Genomic DNA, 23,098 nt, shown 5'->3' with positions numbered 1-23,098 from the left:
TTGAGTACAAATAATCTCTCAAATTAAAAACAAAACTTGAAGATAGTTCGAGGATACAAACCTGATCTTTTTACGACCCCAAAAACGTATTCACGTCAACTTTTTGTGAGATTTTGATTGGTTTGACAATAATAGCGTAGATGCAAGCTATTTGATTTAAATCGGTAGAAATTTGTTTTTACACATCAACTTCCATTACTGTCTACAATCTCTATAAAGTTGATCAAAATAAATAATTATCTTGATTGGGGTAGCAGAAATTTTTTAGAAGTTTGTTATCAAAAACAAACTTTCAAACAAGACTGCTCGCATCAAGTCGAAGCCCTGAAAGTTCCGACTGCCTTTTAAGGTCCATGGAGCGATAAATACATAAAAAAAGTTAAATCTAATGAAATAAAATGAATTTTTCTTCTGAAACTGGAACTATACACGCCGTATAAACACAAAAAGATAGATTTCGCTCCATGTAACAAATCACTTATGACAAATAGCTTCTTTCAACCAATTTGGAATGATATCTGAAACGGGTTGAGTCTCCGCTTACGCGTTAATAGCGCAAAATATATTGCGCGTATTGCCTCAAATTGGACAAAATGACAAGCTTTAAACCCCCATTGTTTGAAGAAAAAACGATCAAAAGTGAAATATTTTTTGAAATTTAAGCTCAGGACAACAATATTTTTTGAATTATTTGAAAAACTTCCTTCAAAAAAGGCTAGTAAAAAATCGAAACTTGTTGAAGAAAAAAAAACCATCCCAGAGCACAAATATTCCATTACTTCGTTACGAAAGTCGGAAAAAAACAAGACCACCATTTTTAACAAAAAACGTCAAAATTCGCGGTGTAACAAAACAATAAAAACCAAAGGAGCAAAATTTACTTTAGTAATCTGACAAATTCGTCAAAAAAATTGTTAACTCTCAGTCAAAAAATTGTTAGCTCCAGTCCTACTATGATAAGTGTTTTAGAAAAAACAGAGGTTGCTAGCTGGAAAAAAAAACTGATAAAAAACCCGATGTTGCATCGATTTAGTAATAGAAAAAAACATTGAGATTCAGGCTCCCGATAGTGCCTGAGCGAATAAAAAAATTTTTTGAACTTGTACGATTTTTTTTTGCTCTTAACAATGTTCAGCTTTCAACCAATTATTAGATCATTCGAAAAATGCTAATGTTCTGAATTCAACTTTGAAAATTTTTTGTTTTGTGGTCTTTTTTTGTAAGTTATGTCAATTTAACTGATGCAAAATAACCAATTTGGATTAATTAACGCTCAATATGTTTTGAGCTTAAAACGCGTAAGAGGGAAATTAATCCCTATAAGAAATCGTTTTAAACTGAATTGAGAAAGTTTTTTACTCTATTTAGTTCTCTGCTGTAACCGACTCATATAGGGGCGTGTCAACAAATAGATTTTTTGAGCTTTCCCATTGCTGTAAAAATACCCGGTTTGAGCCGCAGTCAATTTTTTGAGAAAAAAAAAAACAGGCCAAAAAAAAACATTTTTTGGCAATTTTTGGGAATTTTTAACCAAAAAATTGCGTTTTTTTTCGGGGCGCGCTCTTCCCTCAAAATCAGTGTATATTGGCGCCAAAGGCGCCTTCAAAAAAATTTCAGGGTCTTTCACCAAAACAGTACAAAGTGTAGAGCCTTTGGGTCGGAAGGGGTCGAATCCCTGAGGGAAGACCAATAGCCCCCTCCCCTAAATCCGCCCCTGGACACATATCACTTTGTACTTCACATCGAGTGTCGAGGTTGATTTTCAAAAAAGCTTTAAAAATCGTTTCTTTGCAATTTTTTACCCTGATACGCGCCCTGATACTCTTCGTCCTGATACGAGCAGTCTTATTTATATTGAAAACGATTAGTTTTATTTTCTATGTCAGCAAAATATCATTTTGCGATGCAACCTTTGTTGATTTGATTTGCCATTGAAAAAATAGGTCATTCGCGGGGCTATTGAAAAAAAATGATTTTGATTTAATAAGACATGGTGATTTTTAAGCCTTTTTTGTCGAATCTGTAAGTAGTGTTTTTTAGGCCCTTAGGCCTATCGGAAATCAAAATAAAATATAGCAAGAGGGTTTGTTCATAATTTAGGATCTGCAACGCATCATTTCATTGAAAACCCGGAAGATCGCAAATTAGCTTCTAGCCATCTTTGGGTATGAGAGTCTAGGTGGAGTGACATTTCGATAAAACAAGAAAGATAAGAGAAAGAGTTTAATTCTCTGGTCTGTACATATTTTGACAGTTTTTCATATTAACCATTCACACAAGAAACTCTGCACCCGAAATGGCAATATATGGACCTGTTGGTCGCTGGATATTGCTCTTGATGTTGATTTGTGTTGATTTGGCTGTTATCAAAAGACACATGTGTCTTTCGATATTATATGACGCTTTCATGCGTACTATCTCTGACTCTGACGCATTTCTTCTTGATGGCAGTGACAAGTTGAGACATGAGCTACCGCATTATCTTAAATAAAGTTAACGGTCAAAACCTAGTTCAGTTTTAAATGTAAACAAGACTGCTCGTATCAGGGACATCATTTTAATTTCCATGGAGTAGTTTAATTTAAAATATCTAATGAAATTTTCTTTAAAAAAAGAGAGAAAAAATTTCAAAATTTTGTATAGGATTTTTCAAAATCATCTCCCTACACGCTTCTTAACGAACAAAGTAATATATTTTCGCATTCATCAAAATAATAAATAAACTTGGAACAATTTCTAAGACGGAAAATATTTCCGCTTACGCTTTAGCGCATTAGTTGTCGCAAATTAGCAATTTTATATCCCCATAGTTCAACGAAAATTGATCACAGGTGAAATAGTTTTTCGAAGATTTTCTTCGAAATTTTTCTGTCGAAAAAAAACAATTCCGAGTACAATATTCCCTAGTGCGAATAATCCCGAGTACAAATATTCCCTAGTACGAATACAAATAATCCCGAGTACAAATTGTCGAAACAAAAAGACTTTTGTCAGAAATGAAAAGTCCATGAAATCAAAACTGGTCTGAGTTTTTCTTTTCTTAATCTCGAATGACCTTGCAGGTTAGTCATCTCTGATTCAGCATGATACAACTAATCAGAGGTGCAAATGTACTGAACATGGATAATTGGCCGCTGATCAGGGCCTGAAACAGCGATAATTATTTTAAGGATTATTTTATCTTGGATAGTTCAGAATGTGCCGATGTCAATTTCAAAAATCAGCGCTGATTCAGAGATAATTCACCGATGACTCCGAAATTTATGGCTGTTTCAGAGATGACTCAGTGTTACGTTTGAGCTGGGACTTTCAGCGCTGATTCAGAGATATTTCAGCGCTAACTCCGAATTCTATCTATGTTTTTGTCCTGATCATGGATAAAAATCCACTGGTCAGGACCTGAAACAGCAGTTATGATCACTGCGACGCCGATCCCGGACGCGTCTTCAGGAAAAATTAATTTTGAATTACTTACTCTTCTAACTGAAATTAGCTCTTCTATTTTTAATAAGAATTGTTCAGTAGGGAAAAAGAACCAACATACGAGTTGTTCAGCTGGTCAAGGGGAACCCCTGTTGCTGTAATGTCTCAAGTAAGGACGAGCACTGATCACAGTGGGGTTCAAAGAACTTTCGATTGAGAAGCGAAGGCATAACCAATTCAATACCGTTCTCAAAAAGCCCGAAAATAAATCGCGAAAACTAATGGCACTAAAAGTTTGATGGAATGATGATTTCGAACGCTTGTTTCTTCTTCTTCATTTGTTATGGAAACTTTCAACAAAAATTTCTATTTCGATCACCAAATTGATTTAAACAGAACACCATTTGAAGCGTCTAAATGCGTTTTTCAAAAAAAAAACAATTCTCAAGTGTCGCAAAATTGACCGTCAGGCACATTTCTTTACTGAAGTTTGAAGTATAATTTATAACATGAACACTTAGTGATTGCAGTCATCGATATGAAAAATAATTTTTCTTGTTTTTTATTCAACAAACGTTTTTTGTCAAAAAAATATTGCCTGAAAGCTTTTTCAGACTAAATGCAAGTGACGTTAGTGAGCAAAGAATGGAATATTAGAAGAAATTAATCTGAACTACAAAAGAAATGTAATATTAAGGCTGCCTGTAGTTAGTTTCTGGGCATCAATGAGCGAATCCAGGGACTTTAAAAACGCTGACAAATTTTATAGTTTCCAACGAAATGACGTAGATGGATTTTTTGCGGTATTTTTTCACCAGTTCACTACAAATTGAGTTTCACCAAAGTAATCCTTCAATAAAAACGACAGCATTTTTGAGTTTCAAAAGAACGATGATTTTAGATTAATTTTTAATTACAAGAAAATAACAATGATTAGTGCTTGACTACAGTTTCGGTGGAAACAGAATTTTAGTTCCTTGGCAATAAACTGAGTTTACAGGATCGTATCGAGGTTCACAAACACAAGCTGAAATAGATATAAAAAACTCTAAGAAAGCAATTTTAAAACACTCATCAGAATATTGACATTTTTGTTGTCCAAAAATAAAAAAGTTTGTCGCATTGTACACCAAAAAATCGAAACTACATTACGAGGCCAAACTGAGAAAATGGAGATTAAAATAAAACATTTTGTGTTTGGCCTAAAAAACTAATATATAAATATGCTGCACCAAAAAAAGAAAAACACCCATTTGTATTTTTCAAATATAAAGTCATTTGCAAAATATCACTGAGAACGTTGACAATTAGAATGACATTCGCAGATTTTTGTCAATTTTCTCTTTGCAGAATTTTTCGTTTTTCATCGCCGCGGGAACCCTTTTGTTTGGAAAATTTAAAAAAAAAATCGCATTAACTCGCATTAAAAAAAAATCGCAAAATCGCATTAAAAATTTGCAGATAAAAAAACAATACTCGAGTGACTCTTGCTCCCTGTGGCTCTGATGCAGAATTTTTTTGAGCTCAAGATTTTGCTCAAATTTCGTAATATAAATCAAATGTTAAAATAAATCAAATTTGCCGAGGTTTTGCTTGATTTCACTACCTTTCGGAAATCCATTTATTTGAATCATGTTTAGACTGTCGTACTCTTTTTTTCTCTGAAAATCCGTTCAAACTAATTCTAAATTGGTTTACGTGAGTGAATGTGTGAACTCAAATCGATTTTCATCATGTACATTATCTGTAAAAATCAATTTAAATCTATTCAAATCTCAAGTTTGTCAGTGCGGGAGGATAATGGCTCAATTTGATACATTTGTTAAGCAATCGAGCAGCGCTGAAAGATAGCTCAAAATTATCTCTTAGACTATTAAATGTCAAGTTGAACGTTTGTAGTCAAGATACCTTGGTGATTGGTTATAAGTCCTCAACGATCTTTTGATAGCAATTGATTTGATTAAAAACTTACTTTCTCTAGAAACTTTCTGCAACGGCTAACATCACAATTGCCTACCAGTATGTTAGAATTGGAGTTTGGAGTCACCTACAAAAACCATTTTATGGCTGAAAAACATGCTTGCTAAGATGCTAGGAGCGGTTCTCTTGTTCACGTTTGGACAAAATATGCTTCAAAGAGTCTTTTTTGACGAATAAGATCAAACCTGGATGCTTCAGCTATACGATAAATGGGAAAATTGATCTTCATTCAAAAAACCAAGACAAATTTTCCGGTTTTCGAATCCCAGATATTGAGAACAGGTGCGACAGTAATGTTGCAGGCCAAAATTTCTCAGATCATCAGTTTCTGTGCCGCCGATTTTCTGTTTATGCAATAAAACAAGGTATGAAATTCAAACTACTAAGATAAACCTGTAATTCTAAATATGGGCACCTATCAAAAATGCATGAAGATATGTTATTGGGGTTGGTTTTAATTGCTAGAAACTCTGGTTGGGGTACCCTAGTAGCCAGGGATTGTTTGTTTTGCAACTGCTTGGAAAGTTCCTACAAACAACTGATGATTATCTTACGGTTATTTTACAACAAGATCCTTGCAAAAACTGAGGGTTATCATACAAGATCTGGTAAGATTCTTCTAATAACTAGGCGTTATCATCCAAGATCTGGCAAGATTCTTACAATAACTTACGGTTATTTTACAACAAGATCCTTGCAAAAACTGAGGGTTATCTTACAAGATCTGGCAAAATTCTTACAATGGCTGATGGTTTTTTTTGCAAGATTTAGCTAGATCCTCCCAATAACTGAGGATTAGTTACAAGATTTAGCAAGATTATTGCTTAAAGTGATGGTTATTGTGCAGAAGCTTGCAGAAAGGTGCTTATCTTGTAAGAGCCATGAAACGAGTTGGTTATCTGGCAGGAATCTGTCTTGAACGGTGACAGGGAAATGTATCCCATACGAAAATATCCCAATACAAATTATCCCAAACCAATATATTGTCATGAACACAATAGCCCATGAAATTAAAACCAAAATCAAATAAAATATTCCATCAGGGATTTTAAACTTTTTATGATAAAATTTACTAAGGATTGGTGCAATCTCTATATCGCTATTTAAAAGAGTATCAATTCAGCTGCCTGAATTTATTTCAGACGCCATATAGAGATAATTTTATAGTAAAAGACTCTTTTTTAAGGGTTAAACTTTGTTTTTTAACTTGCTAATGGAGTCATAATTGTGAAAAATTTGATAATTTAACACAACGCAAAAATATATCATTACACACATATAACCAATAAAATGAACACCAATATGACCGAATTTATCTCCCGGAAAACTCAACAAAGCAAAAAGTTGCTTATTTTGGATGAACACGAATTCACTAAAAAGCGAGGCACATAATCTACCTGTTATTGGCGTTGTGCAAAATGGTGGTCACATAAATGTCCAATGACTCTTTTAACTTTCGACTTTTAACTTTGAATTTTTTAAATCACAATTATAGCCATGTGTTTAACCCCAGTGATGCAGAAGCATGACAGTCAATAATTCAGCTGAAAGAAACCGCAAAACCCTGAATCAATTCTGTTAACGACCAATTCATAGCAGCTAGTCTCAAGACAGCGAGTGATAATCCGGCAATTCAGCTTTCACTTCCTTCACATGCAGCATTGACAAGAACCCTCAACCGGTCTGAAATGAAGAAACTACTCAAAGTAACTTCATTGAAAGACCGCCACTTTGGCATTCTACACCACCATTTGCCTTTTTGTCTATATGATAGCAGAAAAAAGGACAGCGAGAAATTAATTATTTTCGGGGACATTGAAATATTAAATGAGCTTCGCGTCCATATCAAATTTTCAGATTTAGGTTTTAAAAAAAGCCTACGAAATCACTGCTAATCTAGCCTTAACCTTAAAAATGATCCCAGCTTTATGCTGCGTTCCCTCTCCGATGTCGAGCCTTCGTTTCCTATTCAACGAAATTTGCGAAACTGTCATTGAGTTTGACATACCAACTGATATCCTCGAGAAAATTGACGTGCGAGCATCATATTTCAAGAAAACTTGCATGAAAGGAGAAAAGTTTGCTCGACAGCAGAGTTATCAATCATTCCCCCCAGCTTTCTGGAATCACAACGACATGAAAACGCAGCGGCAGGTCTCATTTGAACTACCAATGCAGTTGAAGGCTGGCATAACGGCGTTACGTCGCTTTTCCAGGGCAGCCACCCACCCGTTCGTTCGTTTCTGGAGAAAATTAGGCTCGACTCTTTCAACCAGAACTTCAATATTCTGAAAACAAGCAGCCACACCGCCAATCAAACCCGTAAAAAGTACCAGGAACTTAACAAAAAAGTCCGGATGATAACTAACACATATACTCAAATTTAGTATAATTTGTTCAAGCTCTGTCCCATTTGACATTCTCCTGGATTTCTGTTTGTCAAATTGCCGGCAAAGTTTTCTTAAATTGTCGACATTTAGATGCATTTTTATTAGCTGTCCAAACTTCAAAAAGTTTTTAACTTCGTAGCCGTCGTAGAGGCACCGTTTTTTGGGAGGTGATAGAGGTTAAAACAACAAACTTTTTCAATTTTCCTTCAAACCGCCCCCATACCGGTTACCCATTACAGTTTTTTGGGGGTTTAGGGGACAATTTTTATCAATTTGGAACGAAGACTTTTGATCCACCGTGAATGAATCGTATGATCTTTTGACCAAGAGTCATGTTTTTTAACCATAATGTTAAGTGAGCTTAGTACGTCATAGCCCAGTGTTTTGATAGTTCAAAAAATTGGTGGATTTAAAACATGCGCTCAAAATTTATTTTGATTTAACGAGTTTTTCAAAAGTTAGTATTGCTTTAATCAGTTTGTTCAATTGTGGCATCTTGGTTTTAATTCCATTGGTTTTCAGGAAACCATCTTAAACAGCTGGCGCTCGACTTTTTTTCGTGCATTGCTATATCGGAGTCTTCGTAACTTGTTTTCTAAAGCTCTTCCTTTCATCCTTATGCCGCTTTTTTCTCATTAAAGACAAAGGTCTTCCCTTGAGGGTTATATTTTTTTCAAAGTTTCTGCGGATCGCTGAGGATCTATAAATGCTATCAGGCCTACTTAAGCATAATAAATTTCAATTAATTCCTTTTGTTTCTGAGTTATTTTGTTTCTGGAAGCTCTTTTTTGCGACTGAAGGACGTCTAGTTTTTTTGCAAGATATCAATATTGCCGCCAAAATTGTCCAGCTGGGATAGACTTGAAGCCAAAGTAAAATTTAGATCTGCACTGAGTTTCTATGGATAATTATTGACTATAATCGAATGGAATGTTCAAATTGTTGCAATTTAGACTGAATAAGCTTACCCTTTGGGACTATTCAATCGACTGTTTTTCTATGTGTTCAAAAATATTCAAAGAATTGAAATCAATTATAAACCATTTAAAAAATAAATAGCTTATTATGGATTATAATGTTTTGTAATCTGTAAAAATGTTTTCAATTTTTTTTTTCCAAAAAATTGCTGTTTCTTATGCTTTACTCAATGCTTGCTTACTCGATTTCTAATTCTAATCACTTTTCCATAATTCTGGCAAATTATCCCTCCTCAAGTACAAAACGACCACCCCGCCTCCACCAAAAAAAATTATCCCAGGAGTTTCAAAAAATGTTATACCATATTTTGCCTTTTTGAAAACTTTACTCCCTCTACCAATTTCAGCCACCCCCTGTTTTCATACTTTCAATAGTAACTACAATATGGTTCACGACGTTGAACAAACAAGATATTTCACGCACTTGCGAGCCAGATAAAATGTTTTTAGAACGTTACTATAAAAAATGTCAGGTCGAATTCTTGGCATACGGGCGAGGGATGTAACTTGGAAAAGGTAAAAAAATTGCAGCGAAATATGGGAAATTAAAAAGATGTATACGAAAACATGGAAAAAATGTTGAAGAAAAACATAGAAAACAAAATAACAGATTTTATTCAAATTAAATTTTAAAACAAACAAGACTGCTCGTATTAAAACTGAACATCTGGTTTGTTGGTCTGTTTATCATGATTAGTGGTATACACTTCTTTTCAAGTACAATCAGCCATTTTAATGACTATTTTCTTATCTACAAAAAGTCATTCAGACAACAATGATCACAGTCAAAATTTGCGCAGTGCTGCCTTCAATTTTGAAGTTGAAGTCGATCTGGTTGTCACGATCTACTGATTATTTTCAAAATACACTCTAAAATGGCCTCGAGCCATCAAAAATCAGCATGATTCAAATTGACAGCTTGTAAAGTTTATCATTTCCAAGCGAACAACCGTTCTCAATTTGCGACCTTGTTTGCAGAATATAAATTTTAATCAATCAATTTTTATGAACGCACATAAAAATAAAAAGCATCCAAATAAACTACTTTTTGTGGTTAAATCACTTTTTCTTGTTCAACGTAAGTTATTTGCTTCAATTTTACATGTAGAAAACATACTTTAATCGTTGCATGCCGAAAAAAATTTTCAGGGACTAAAAAAAGCAGAATATATATGCTTGGGGTGTTTTTTTATTCAGTCAATTTTCGGCGATCGAAATAATAGTTTTCGAACAAAATTTTTTCAAACACATTGAAGAAACCGGCTCCCTAAAATTAAATTTAAAAAGAAATTTTAACTTACAGAAATTATTTTTTGCAAAGTGTTGGATTTTTTAAAATTGTCAGTTTTACCACGCTCTGAACTAAATTATGCACGCTTTGAAAGCGTAATGTAAGTTAATTATGCGTGGCGAAGTTTTCCGCACAATATAATTGAATTGATGCTAGCTAATCGGTTGTAATATTATTTTTTACGACTCAATTATTCACATTTTATCTTTGATATTGTCCAAAACTTATAGTTTTTCAACACTTTCTTTCCCTAAGAACTGTTCGATATGGATCAAAGTGCCGTCGGAACTTTGTGCTCGGGGTGATTCTTTTTTCTTCAGACAAATTTCGACTTTTTAACTAGCAATTTTTGACGGATTTTTTTATCATTCAAAAGTTATTTTTGTCTTGAGCTTAAATTTGAAAAGATATTTTACCTGTGATCATTTTTTGTAATGTTATGGGTCTATAGATCGCCATTTTGGCTAATTTGTGACAATTAACGCGCGATAGATTTCGCGCTATTAACGCGTAAGCAGAGATTTAATTCGTCTTAGAAATCGCTCCAAATTGGTTGAAATAAGCTTATTTGCCATATTTAATTTGTAACAAGGAGCTCTATTCTTTTGTGTTTATATGGCGTGTGGGGAGATGATTTTCATAGAAAATATTTCAAATTTTAGAATTTTTTTTTTCGTTTTTTTACTACATTTAATTTTTAAAGATATTTATGTTATTACTGCTCCATAAACCTTAAAAGAAAGTCGCAACATTAAGGGCTTCGCCCTGATACGAGCAGTCTTGTTTTGACATTCAAGTTTTCCTCTACAACTTTACTTTTCAACCGGTGGTACATCTAGAACTTTGAATATATTTCTTCTTTTACTCACTTTTACGTATTTACTTGTACAAACATATTCTCATATCCAAGGTAAATTTTGAAAATTTTGAAAATTGCATTTTTACTATTTCCATTTGATCAAACAGTTTCACTTGAGGTCAAAAGTTGTTGTTTCACTTGCTGCTTGAACAATTTCAGACTCAGGTGTTTTCTTCGAGAAATTATCGAAGTGCGTTGAAATTTTCTATTGTCTTTTTTTTAATTTTCCTGTAGCTACCAAAAGCTAGTATTATTTATTATTTTGAATACATTAAGTTTTTTATTGGGTTTGGTTCTTGCTGCCAAAATTGTGACACCATCTACAGAACAACTGGATAGCTCGTCTTAGGTTGAAAACTTGAATACTCTATTAACTTTTTCAACGAGTCTTTTCTAAATTTAGATTGAAAATCCCAGTAATTAAAAAAAAACATTTTTACTAGAAAAACCCTTTTATAAAAAAAGTTACATAGAGTGATCTGTGAAACAGTTTTTACCACATGCAGTGCTGAGAAAAAAACCAATTGGTGCTTGTTAATGGACAGTTTGAAGAATAAAATTATCTGATCGTTCCAATCATTGAAAATGGGGAGAAATATTGTATTCGGGTGTGTTTTAGATTTTTTCTTTTTTAAATGTATTCCACGGAAAATCAGCTGCCACAAAAAATCATCGGACTATGTTGAGTGATATAGCGTCTTGGAGCCTTTTCGACCATGGTTTGAACGATATGGCTTGATAGAGTGTCAAGAAAAACTGGTTCAAAGTTTTTGATTTTTTGTCTAATTTCGAGCTAGTAAAGAAAGCTAGCAGGTTTTGTTGTGCTTAATTAAGGCGTAAAAACCTAACTTTTTTGTTTTAAATGAATATTTGGATTGTTTTTGGCGCCAATTTGGGAATCAAAAAGTTCTAAATTTTGAAAGTCTTCAAAGGGTTTTTCTATTTAACTTGTTATTTATTTAAAATGGCTAAGACTTGCCTAAATTCTAGTTTTTTGTTCAAATTTTTTCATCATTCTTCGCAGAACAAACCACACTAATTTGAAAAAAAAAATTTTTTGTATTTTTAAGACAGGTCGGAATATTCTAGAATATTTGCACAAAAACCGGCCATCCTTGTTTAATCTGGCTAAATATTTGTTTCAGTGTTTAGCCAGATTATTTAGTTCTTTAATTAATTCAATTCAAATCTTATATTTTGCGAACTTTTTTGTTTGTGAAATGACAAATTTGGAATTTTTGAACCACGAAGCTTCAAAAACATTCTCACGTGAGTTGTTTTGAATGAAGCTCTCAGAACATTGAATAATATGGAAACACAAAAAAGCTGTCAAAAAGTGAGACTAAAACTCAACCTTTAAGAGAGAGATATCCCAATACTTTCTACGAAGTTTTGAAGATACTTTTCAAAGCACTAAAAAAATTTAAGTCCGTAAATTTTTTGAAATGCCTACAGCTTGCTAACACGGAATCTGGAACGAAGTTTTTCAATAGGCAATTAAATTTAAACTCCTTTCATGGTAACAAAAGGTCTTCAAGATTGACCTAAAATCATTTCAAATTGACCATTTTGAATCATCACAAATTTTTTCTGATTGATGAAATTTTCGAGATATTATGGGTAACTTCCCTGATTGATGTTTTTTGTGCGGCTCCAATCAACTCTACCGTATTGTTTGTTCATTTATTTACCTATCGAAACTCATGCTTTGCTCCTTGCTTTTGCATTAAACTATAGATGCATAGTACCACCATACCCAGCGATGCTTCGTGATTTGAAAGCAAATGCTCTAAGTTGTTTAAATATTTTGGAAGTTTTTAAAAAAATGATTTCTTCTGACAATAAAGAAATTTTTCAAAATAATTCGGAGCTTAAAGAATACATGCTGTAAGATGTAAAATTACAAATAAAAAAAAGATTAAGTCAATTGAGCCTGGCTTCTAAACAATATTCTAGTATTTCGCTACAACGAAACTTTGAGAGTAATATACGCATACAACAAGTCAATAGGTGAGCCATTCAACTTATTGGGTGTCATATTCTAGAAATTAATTCTACTATTTTTAATTACTTTAAATCTTTCCATTAATTATTTTTTTGATCTATTGTTTAACGTCTTTTCATAATTATGCATAATTTTTTTCTTGCTTTCCTCAGCTAAAGGATTTGTGTTTTCAGGAAGCAGAACAAAACTTTTAGGCAAACAAAATTTTGTTATCAGTAATTCTGCATCTTTTCTCAAAGTAGACCACATCTGTAAAAACTTTTTCTCACAAGCAAAATTGTGAAACCCGCTTGTTTGCCGATTCAAACTTTCCACATTTTTCTTGTAATTTACTGAAAACTGGGATGAGACAAAGCCTAAAGATTTTAATAAAACAAACTGTGCCATTAACGGTAATTAATGTCAAAAGATGTGAAGCGACCTAACACCGCAAGCCACTTTGCCATTTTGTGGATTTTATATCCAATATAATGCCAAAAAAACAAGCTGAATATTTGATTTTCATTTCCCTTCTTTTCAACAGGTATAGAACCGAATGGTTCTGAGTGTTTGTCAAAACTGGTCATCTCTGTTTTGACTGCATTATTAGTGAGTTCATTTTTGAATAAATATGGCAATGCAGACTTTTATGTATCTTGTATATTAGACTTCAAAACAGGTAAATCTTTTTTCGATAAACTAAAAGAATTATCATATGCAAATTGAATAGATTGCAAATTTGTTTCCAATTTAATCTAAGAGTCTTTAACAGATAGAAAGAAAGCAATGGGACCAAGCGTTGTAAAAGTTGTCGTACCCCATGTTTTACATTTCTCAGCATGACTTTGGATCACCAATTTTTCCGCAATGTTTTTGATCTGATGAAAAGTTTGCAATTAGTTCACGAGCTTGAGCGGAAAACCCGTTTGAATCTAGTTTGTTGAGAAAAATCTGATGTGAAACAAAATTGAATGCTTTAGCATAGCCAATAAAAAGAAAAACAGCTAAGATTACTGGTTTTCTTGAAGAATCGATACTGTTTCAATTTTTGTTTGGTTTAGAGTTGCTGACAAAAATTTTTGGCATCCTTGTATCTGGAGGAAGAAAAAAAAAGGTGTACAACACTCACTCAGCAAAAACTTTTGTATTTTTTTTTTGTTTCTTTCGGCCAATCATTCGTAATCGTAGTTTGATTCTATCAACTTGTGCAAGTTGTCAAAGTCTATGTTTTATTTAATTTTGATTTTGATTTTTCATGATGATACATTAAGTCTGACAAAAAGTTTTTCCATCAAATTTTTTTATAGTGGTCTCCTTCTCTCAAGCACACACACTCTCTCTCTCTCTCTCTCTCTCTCTCTCTCTCTCTCTCTCTCTTTGTCTCCTCTCTTGATTTATTGTAGATGGAATTGTCGTTTGAGTGCGTTTCCACTGCACTTTTGCATGAACGAAGAGAAGTTTTTCGACTCTGGTAGTAGTCGGGCCATTTTAAGTTAGACGATCGTTTAGAAAAATAAAACTTTCATCAGGTATACTTTTGTACTGCTCTCTCCAACGATAAATTGGAAAGAATAAAGCAAGAGTTTGTATTTTCCAAAACGTTTTCGCATAAAAAAGAACTTGAAAATTGCAATTGTATATTTTTGGTATGAGAAACATTGTTGTATTGTTTTCTACTTTTCTTCTTCACAATTTTTTCTCATTGGTTTCCTGTTTGAGGTTTCTCCCCACTCAACCCACTTTTTTTTCACCTTTCTTAATTCATTCACTTAACACGCTCTCCTGCCCTTACTTACCCCCTAACACATGCAACACACATTGGGGATTTTACAATGAGAAAAGGGTAGATAAATTGTGAAGGATGTTGTTATGTCAAAATTAAAAAATTGTGATGAGTTTGAAAAATGAGCTAGACAAGCTAAAAATTTTGCAGATTAAATATGGACCAGTTTGGTACAAACTATACTACCATATTATTTTTAAAAGATTAATTTTAAATGGAATGTAATCAATTCAATTTCTTTGAAAACTGTAAAATTTATTGGAGTTTTAACGTGTGTGGTCCTAAAGAGTAATTTTAATTGCTTATATTGGCAACACTTTGTGAGAAACTCGATTTTAATTGATTGTTACCCATCAAACCTCCTTGCGAGTTTAAGTTTCACGATTGATTAGATTTACAAAATGCTTCAAAAAAAGTTAATTTTTTGCAAGTTCAAAAATTGAACCGACCAAAAATGTAACGAATCAATTAGGCAAAAAAAAGTTTCTCATACATTTTGAAATTTTTGTAGCAATAATTTGAAAATTTTATTCTCAAAATGGCGCTAATCTTTTATTTATAAAAACCTATTTTATTAGACAAAATTAAGTTTTCAGGACTTGAATATATAAATCATTTTTGCCAATTTATAAATCGTTTTAATATGCCATATAATTTCATACCAGACTATGATGGCTCCATGGCTAATTTAATTTTTCATAAGCTTCAAATATCGGATTTATTGTGACCTAATACATGAAAGGTAATAAATTTCCGCATCGTGTTTGCACACATGATTTCTTTTTTATTATTTTTGTTTTACTTATTTGTTTTTTGGGTGCCTATGGCGATATTTTTTTCACACCAACTTTAAATAAATGAACCATTATTGTTCCGACTTTCGATACAAAAGTAACGGAATATTTGTGCTCGGGGTGGGTTTTTTTTTCTTCGGACAAATTTCGACTTTTTAACTAGCCATTTTTGACGGAATTTTTTTATATCATTCAAAAGGTAGTGTTGTCCTGAGCTTAAATTTGAAAAAATATTACATCCGTGACCATTTTTCGATAACTTATGGGTGTAGTCGGAATCGGACTGATATGAGAAGTCTTGTTGTTCCGACTTTCGATACGAAAGTAAGGGAATATTTGTGCTCGGGGTGGGGTTTTTTTTCTTCAGACAAATTTCGACTTTTTGACTGACCATTTTTGACGGAATTTTTTTTATCATTCGAAAGGTATTGTTGTCCTGAGCTTAAATTTGAAAAAATATTTTACCGGTGATCATTTTTCTAAAGTTATGAGGGTTTAAAGATTGCCATTTTGACCAATTTGGGACAATTAACGCGCGATATAATTCGCGCTATTAACGCGTAAGCGGAGAGTTAATCCGTCTTAGAAATCGTTCCAAATTGGTTGAAAGAAGCTTATTTGCCATAATTAATTTGTTACAAGGAGCGAAATCTAATGTTATGTACTTTATATGGCATGTGGGGTGATGATTTTCATAGAAAAATTTTCAAATTTTAGAAAAACAAGTTTTTCATTTTTATTTCATCTAATTTTTTTATTCTGTTTATGTTTTTACTGCTCCATAAACGTTAAAAGGCAGTCGGAACTTTCAGGGCTTCGCCCTGATACGAGCAGTCTTGTTTGTTTACTTGCGTTCATTACTTTTTTTCAACAGTCAATTGGCTATGTTTTTCATTGCAGCCTGGTGTTGCAGCTCAACCAACTGAAAATTTAATTTGTATAATTACTGAGCCCTTTTTCATTTTAAAAAACTGTATGCGTTTTTTGCATGAAAAAACTCTTACGAATTACGAATACAGTATTTCATTCCAGTACAAAAAAAATATATTCATGGCAGCATTAATTTTCACGGTACCAAATCAAAATAGAATGTCATAATTAGCCGGTTAGTCTATTGTTCTCGAGATTTATTCCTAGCTTACATTCACGATTAAAGTATTTAATTTTGGAAACCAATATTTGTTTTTATCCTTTCGGCCAAATGTGTCAGGAGAGAATACCATATAAAAAGCTATAAAATTCCAAAACTTGCATAGCTTGACTCCAAAAGTTGGCCCAAAGTTTTCACTTCTACTATAATACCTGTCATGTAGGCTCAAATTTACTCATGCGAAGTTTGAAATTTCACCACTCTGTCTATTAAGTATCGCAGCATACTTCAAACTCATGAAATATTCTCCTAATAAGTCACTTTATCCCAAATATTCGGACATGTAACAGGGGAGTCCGTTCTAGAAATATTCTCATTAAAACGGGTGCTTTTGTTGATGGATTATCATGGAGTTTTTCTGTTCTCATTAATTTTAATTCCCAGTAGGTTTCCCAGAACATTTTGGTCATCAAGGAAAAATATCATACAATGATATGGGAATAAAGAGGATGTAAAATTTGAAAAGGGCACTTAAATTCGGCTGATTTTAAATCATTTTTCGTTGTTTTTGTGGAGGGACGTTTTGGGTTGTTTTTAGAATTTTTGTCTTTTTTAATTGCGTCCGTTTCTTAATCATAGCATCATTAACCATTATTTTTTGAGGTTAAAACTTAAAACTTTAGAAATCCTACAGTCCTTAAAGAGTTACTCTTACAATACTTTTCAGATTAAAAGTTCAAATTTTTCAATGAAGTTGAAATGACCAACAAAGCGTAACATATTTTACTCTTTTCATTGATCAAGCAATATAGGTAGTTATTTTTAAAAAAATCACTCCCGTAAAATGGTTGGTAGCTTTCCAGCCAATAGGAGGAGGCAGTTTGAAGAAGAATGAAACGTTTTCTTGAGAAAGTAAGAAATTAACTGAAATTCTGGTATTGCAGATTGACTACTTGCCTTTCGATTTTGGATTATTTCATTTTTAACATTGGTCATTTATTTGTCAGGAGTGTGAAATTACAACTCGAATTATTTTAACTAGAAGTTACGAATTATTTTAACTTTTTCTACCTCATTACCATTCAAACTCCCTAGATACTAAAATAAAAAAGCCTCTTCTTCTGCGTGTGACCCGTGGCAAAAATCGCTAAAATCTATTTTAATAACTTGATTATAAATTATAAGGGAACTGAAGTCGCAAAAAAACCGTCTGGTTAATTCGATAGGATACCTTATAGTTGCATATTTCTCTAGGGGGAAGATTATTTTTTACTTGGGAGGCGGAACATCCCAGAAATTGCTCCATTTAACAGTCATCTTAAGTTTCACGTTATCCGTCATTCTTATTTTTCTAGTTACTTATCTTTATTTTATGGTGTTTCTTACAAAAAATGAATAAACCTTAATGGGTTTTTGACATTTGCTCTCCAATACGTCAAAAAAGGCTTCGCTTTTGGATTTTAAATAGATTTATCTCGAATTGCGTTTTAATCGCGGTTTAAAGAAAACCTCCCCCCGAAAGTTTGTCCGAAAAAGAAATATGATTTCCTCTGTTACAAAAAGTATACTTTAAACATCGTTCAACCTGCTCGATTATAAAAACAGTTATAAAACCCTAGACGGATATAAAAACAGTTCCCATAGAATACTTCACACTTCCAGAAGAGAATCGTTTTTAAGAATAATTTTTTAGTGTAACTAAGACCATAATTATTTGTTGTTTTCCTGTTAAGTTCAAATTACTGATCAAATTTCTATAACCTATCCTATTTCATTCCGCTTTGTTCAGACATTTGATGCCAATTTTTTCCGTTTTAGCAACTACAAGTTGTGCCAAAGTGACAGTCATATTTACATAATATCATTCTGTCCGAAGTTAACACCGCTGTACCAAGCAACCTTCCCTGTTTTCCTTGCTACTGGATTTTAAACCAAAAAAAAACAGTATTAATTCTTTTAAATACAGAATTTAAAAATTATTTTGTTGACTTGTTACTGAATTTAAAACTACAAAGAGCCACTTATTCCTTGTCTGGCGTCAAGTTATTTTTAAATTTTTTCAACTTAAAAAAATCATGTTACCCTCCAGTGGATATCAATAACAAAAAAGCTGAGTGAAAACTGGACAAAAAACGAAAGCAAACATACAAAAAAGAAATATATTTCTTCTTCTTTAAATTGCTTTTTTAGATCTTAAATTTCAAATTGCAAATTTCCATTTCAATTATTGCTTTATTCCATTGTGTTTTCCGCCAATTCTGAAGTACAGTGTTACAAATAGCATTTAAATATGGCATATACTTTGAATCCGAGCTTCGTATTAAACATGACGCCGACGGTGAATGACTCACAAGACGACTCGTCGGACGAAGACGACAATATCCCGAATAGGTATAATTATAATAGTTTGGTACCTGAAGTGAGGATGGGTTCCTAAAAGCAAGGCTATGAAGTTTTTCAGAATCATCATAAGTCGTGCTCTTTTTCTACTTTGAGCTAAGGGATGCCAAGTAGTAATCCCAAACGGGGTGTTATGGGACGCAGGGGCGGATCTAGGATTTTCTCGAGGAGGGGGTGGGGTTGCGTTTTTTTAAAAAATTTCAAAAATTTGGTCGACCTTTTTTTAGGTCGACCAAATTGATTTTCTGAGTTCTCCTAAATAACTATAAAGACCCTATTTCGACCAAATTTTTTGTGCCGCAGGCAAATTTTTGAAAAAACAGGCCAAAAAAGGCGTTTTTAGGCACTTTTTGGAAGATTTTGACCAAAAAATTGCGTTTTTTGGCGCGCGCTCCCCCTCATATATAGTATGATTTGGCGTCGAAGGCGCCTTTGGAAAAGAATTTGGGTCCGTCAGCCAAAAATGGATATCTCAAAATAGTACAAAGCGGGGACCCTTTGGGTCGGCAGGGGTCGAATCCCTGAAGCAAAGGCAAACATCCACCCCCCCCCCCCCAAATCCGCTGCTGATTGCTGATTGCTGATGGGACTGATGCGACAATCCCGCCTTCCCTCATTTCTGGTTGGCTACCAAAACTTTCCGAGGGGTTCCTCATTTTGGTACTTTTAAGCCATTTTTTTAAAAATGTATGTACAGTTTTTTGAAGAGGGAGCAAGCACTGAAAAACACAATAACTCGTCCAAAACTTTCCAAAAAAGTGCGCTTGGGTAGTTCTCCGAATATAGATTTTGTTCAATATAAACCGCCAAAAGCTCCTGCTCACCCCAAATGAGATGCACCTTTGTGATGCACGTATTTAAATCCGTTTAACAACCCCTTTTCGGCTAATGTACTAAACAACCACTCCACAGATTACAAATTTATGCAAATACTGAATATAATAAAAAAACATTTTTTTGTATTTTTTTTGTTGGAGTTGTATTTGACAAAATCCATTATTTCCATCTATATGGTTTTCTAATAACAAATGAGCCAACTATTATAATTCTACCCCCCCCCCCCCTCTGATTAGTTTGCTGCTTCGTATCCTGGACCCGACAGTGTACTTTCTACTCTGGTTTTCAACTAATGTCGGCTGTGGCTTGATCCTCTACCTCTTCTACAAGACTGAGCAGCTGAGAGAAGTGTCGGGCTACTTGATGGTCACAATCACATGTATCGACATGTTCATCGCACAGGTCAGAAAATACATCTCACTTCGAAATTTTGTTTTTAGTTACTTGAAATTTGAAAATTCGTATTAAATGAACCATTGAAGGAGTTCAATCGAATAAATATTCAAATTAGTGTGCATTTATATTCTGATTTTCATATCCAACCTTTTCCTTTTGAAGTCATTCCATGCGTTTTTGGTTATTTGGTTCATAAATATACATGTAAAAATTACGGGCTGAAATTTTGGCTCATATGGTTCATAATCAAAACGATTTTTTTTCGTTCCTCAATCAAAGGTTCGAGACGAATTGAACTGCTTTTGTTTTCAAATTGACTAAATTGCATTACTCTCTGTATCAAAAGTAACTGCAGAGCTCTCAACTGGAACCTCTACCCTGTAGTCGTATCAATGCAAGGTTGTTGCTTCGAGTTGAAAAGTAGATGTATTTGTCCCCTGAGAACGATATCAATTTAATTGAACATATTGCATTAGCTCACGGTCAATTAAACTCTAGCCAATCGTCAAGAAAGCTTAGACGATTCGGAAAACCAATGTCGCTTCAACTATTTTCAGTTTTTAGACTTAAGGCTCAAAGCACTCATTTTCTTTAGAGATTTGTAAAGGTCAAGTTTTTGATCGCAAGCATAACCTAAATATTGAAAAAATCAAAACTCATGAACTAGTTCAAACTAAACTCACAGATTTTCTCGCTAATGCTAAGGTTTTCTCGAGAAGGAGGAGGAGGAGGGGTGGGGGTAGGTAACAGGTTTCGAAATAACAGGTCAAAAATTTAAGTTTGGGCAATTTTGGAAGGTTTTGGTCAAAAATTGCATGAATTTTAAACAAAACATTTAATTTTCAAGGCAGACAATTCATTCTGGAGGTACGTGATGAGAGTTTGCCAGAACCGAGACACAAACTGTTTATTAAAAAATAAAAAGCACGGACGCAGGCCTAGAACGCCCACCAACAGGCCACTGCAAGAGAATTTTTCGCAGTCTGTCAATTTTGTTTTCAGTTTTCAGCATATTGCGTAGAACGATAAGAAAATTGTTGCAGTTTTCTAGGATTTCGATTTTAGTTTTACCTTTAGTCATTAGTTCGTACCAATCATCTTGGGAGAAAAGCCACCTTTTCTTTCAAACTCATTAATAGCACGCATTTCCGATGATCAGTAATTAGCGTTACTCCACTGCCCTTGGAAACTTTGTTTTTCTAATGGCACTCAGTGTGGTAATTTTTTTAAGAAAAGAATTTTTGTAGGAATTTTACCATAAATCATTTACAGTTTAAGATAAAATGCGCATATCCAATGCGGAGAAGTTTTCCGCCTCAAAATTTATTCCAATTTGAATGTAAGCAAAAAAATTGATTTGAGTAAATTTTTATCATCTGCAAAAATAATTAGGTTGTGCTTGCGCTTGCATATGGAAAACGATTCAAAAAAAAATTCTTTTTTTGGTAACTTTCTGCCATTTTTCTAATGACAGTACCAAAACGCATAAACAAGCAATCGAATTATTAATTAGAGATTTTTTCATGACACGAGCAGTGTTCTTGAAGCTATGTATCTTTGAAAATAACAAAACTTAAGCAAAAACAAAGGCAAATTACGCAGAAACAAAAAAAAATCAAATATGGAAAATAATTATTTCGAAAATATTTTTTTTTCTATAAAGTTTATTAAATTTGTTTCCAGATTTCACGGTATTTTATATTTTTTTATGTTAAAAATGAGAATAGTCAGCGTGAATGTAAAAAACTTATTGTTAACAAAAGTTTTCCGAAAAGTCGATTCATTACATTTTTTGAAAAATTATCTGTTTGAAGGACAATTAAAAATTTTTATTGCATTTTTGTGCAGTTTTCTAGGATTTTATTTTTTTAAAATAGTGTTTAAACGTTCGTACCCTTCATCATGGGTGGATAGCCCCACCTTTACACTTATTTACAATACTAGCGCATTACCTTTGATGAAAAAATATAACGATAATACATATAATCTCATGACACTCTGTGTAGTTTTTTGTTTTCACTTGATAATTTTTTCAAATTTTTGTGAAAACGATTCTACCCGAAACGCATAAACAAAAAAACGTTATATTAGAGATTTCCTCATGCCACAATTAGTTCAAGTGACAATTTTTTCAAATTTTTGTGAAAACAATTTTACCCCAAACGCATAAATAAACAGACGGAATATTAGAGATTTCTTCATGTCACGAACAGTTTACTCTATGTATTTCTGGAGATAAACAAAACATACTTAGACAACTTGAGAAGAAACAAAAAATAAACAACGACGAAAGGTTCAAAATTATTCAATGTTTAATTGTTTTGAGAGTATACGTTTTTGAAAGAAGACTTTACAAATATTTTTTTTCTATCTTTTCGGCTCATTTCTGATATAATTTGGGTAAAATGAGGAGAGTGTGCGTAAACTGAAAAAAAAATTTTTTAAAGGGTAAAATATTTTGGATATTTTTAACATCCTCCCCAGATAGACCAAGTTCAGATCTTCCGCCGCACAAGAGGCGGATTTAAGAATTTCTCGAGAGGGGCGAATTTTCAAAAAGTTTCGAGAATTTTGTCGATATTTTTTTAGGTCGACCAAATTGATTTTCCGAGCTCCTCCAAAGCACTACTAAGAATCTTTGGCCACAAATTGTGCGCCGCAGGCAAAATTTTGATAAAACAGGCCAAAAAAGGCGGTTTTAGGTTTTTTTTTGGAAAATAATGACCAAAAAATTGCGTTTTTTTTGGCGCGCGCTCGCCCCTTAAAATTATTACATATTGGCGCTGAAGTCGCCCTTAGAAAAATTTTAGGGTACGTCACCATAAATGGATATGTCAAAATATTACAAAAGGGGGACCCTTTGGGTCGGCAGGGGGTCGAATCCCTGAGGGGGG

At 33.3% G+C, this 23,098-nt stretch overlaps 1 protein-coding gene across 1 annotated transcript in view; it reads left to right on the top strand.

Annotated features, from left to right (window-relative positions):
- Positions 1-15,354: 15,354 nt before the first annotated feature.
- Positions 15,355-23,098, top strand: part of LOC134852056 (uncharacterized) — a 57,703-nt gene continuing 49,959 nt past the window's right edge. The window contains exons 1-3 of the mRNA XM_063868335.1: positions 15,355-15,429; positions 17,516-18,962; positions 20,045-20,210. Coding sequence (XP_063724405.1) covers positions 18,862-18,962; positions 20,045-20,210 — 267 coding nt within the window. The 5' untranslated portion in view covers positions 15,355-15,429; positions 17,516-18,861. The remainder of the gene's footprint in view (positions 15,430-17,515; positions 18,963-20,044; positions 20,211-23,098) is intronic.

The sequence above is a fragment of the Symsagittifera roscoffensis genome, chromosome 7, assembly GCF_963678635.1.
Source record: "Symsagittifera roscoffensis chromosome 7, txSymRosc1.1, whole genome shotgun sequence".
Lineage (NCBI taxonomy): Eukaryota > Metazoa > Xenacoelomorpha > Acoela > Convolutidae > Symsagittifera > Symsagittifera roscoffensis.
The sequence above is the reverse complement of the archived record's forward strand: the minus strand, read 5'-3'. Positions and strand labels throughout refer to the sequence as shown.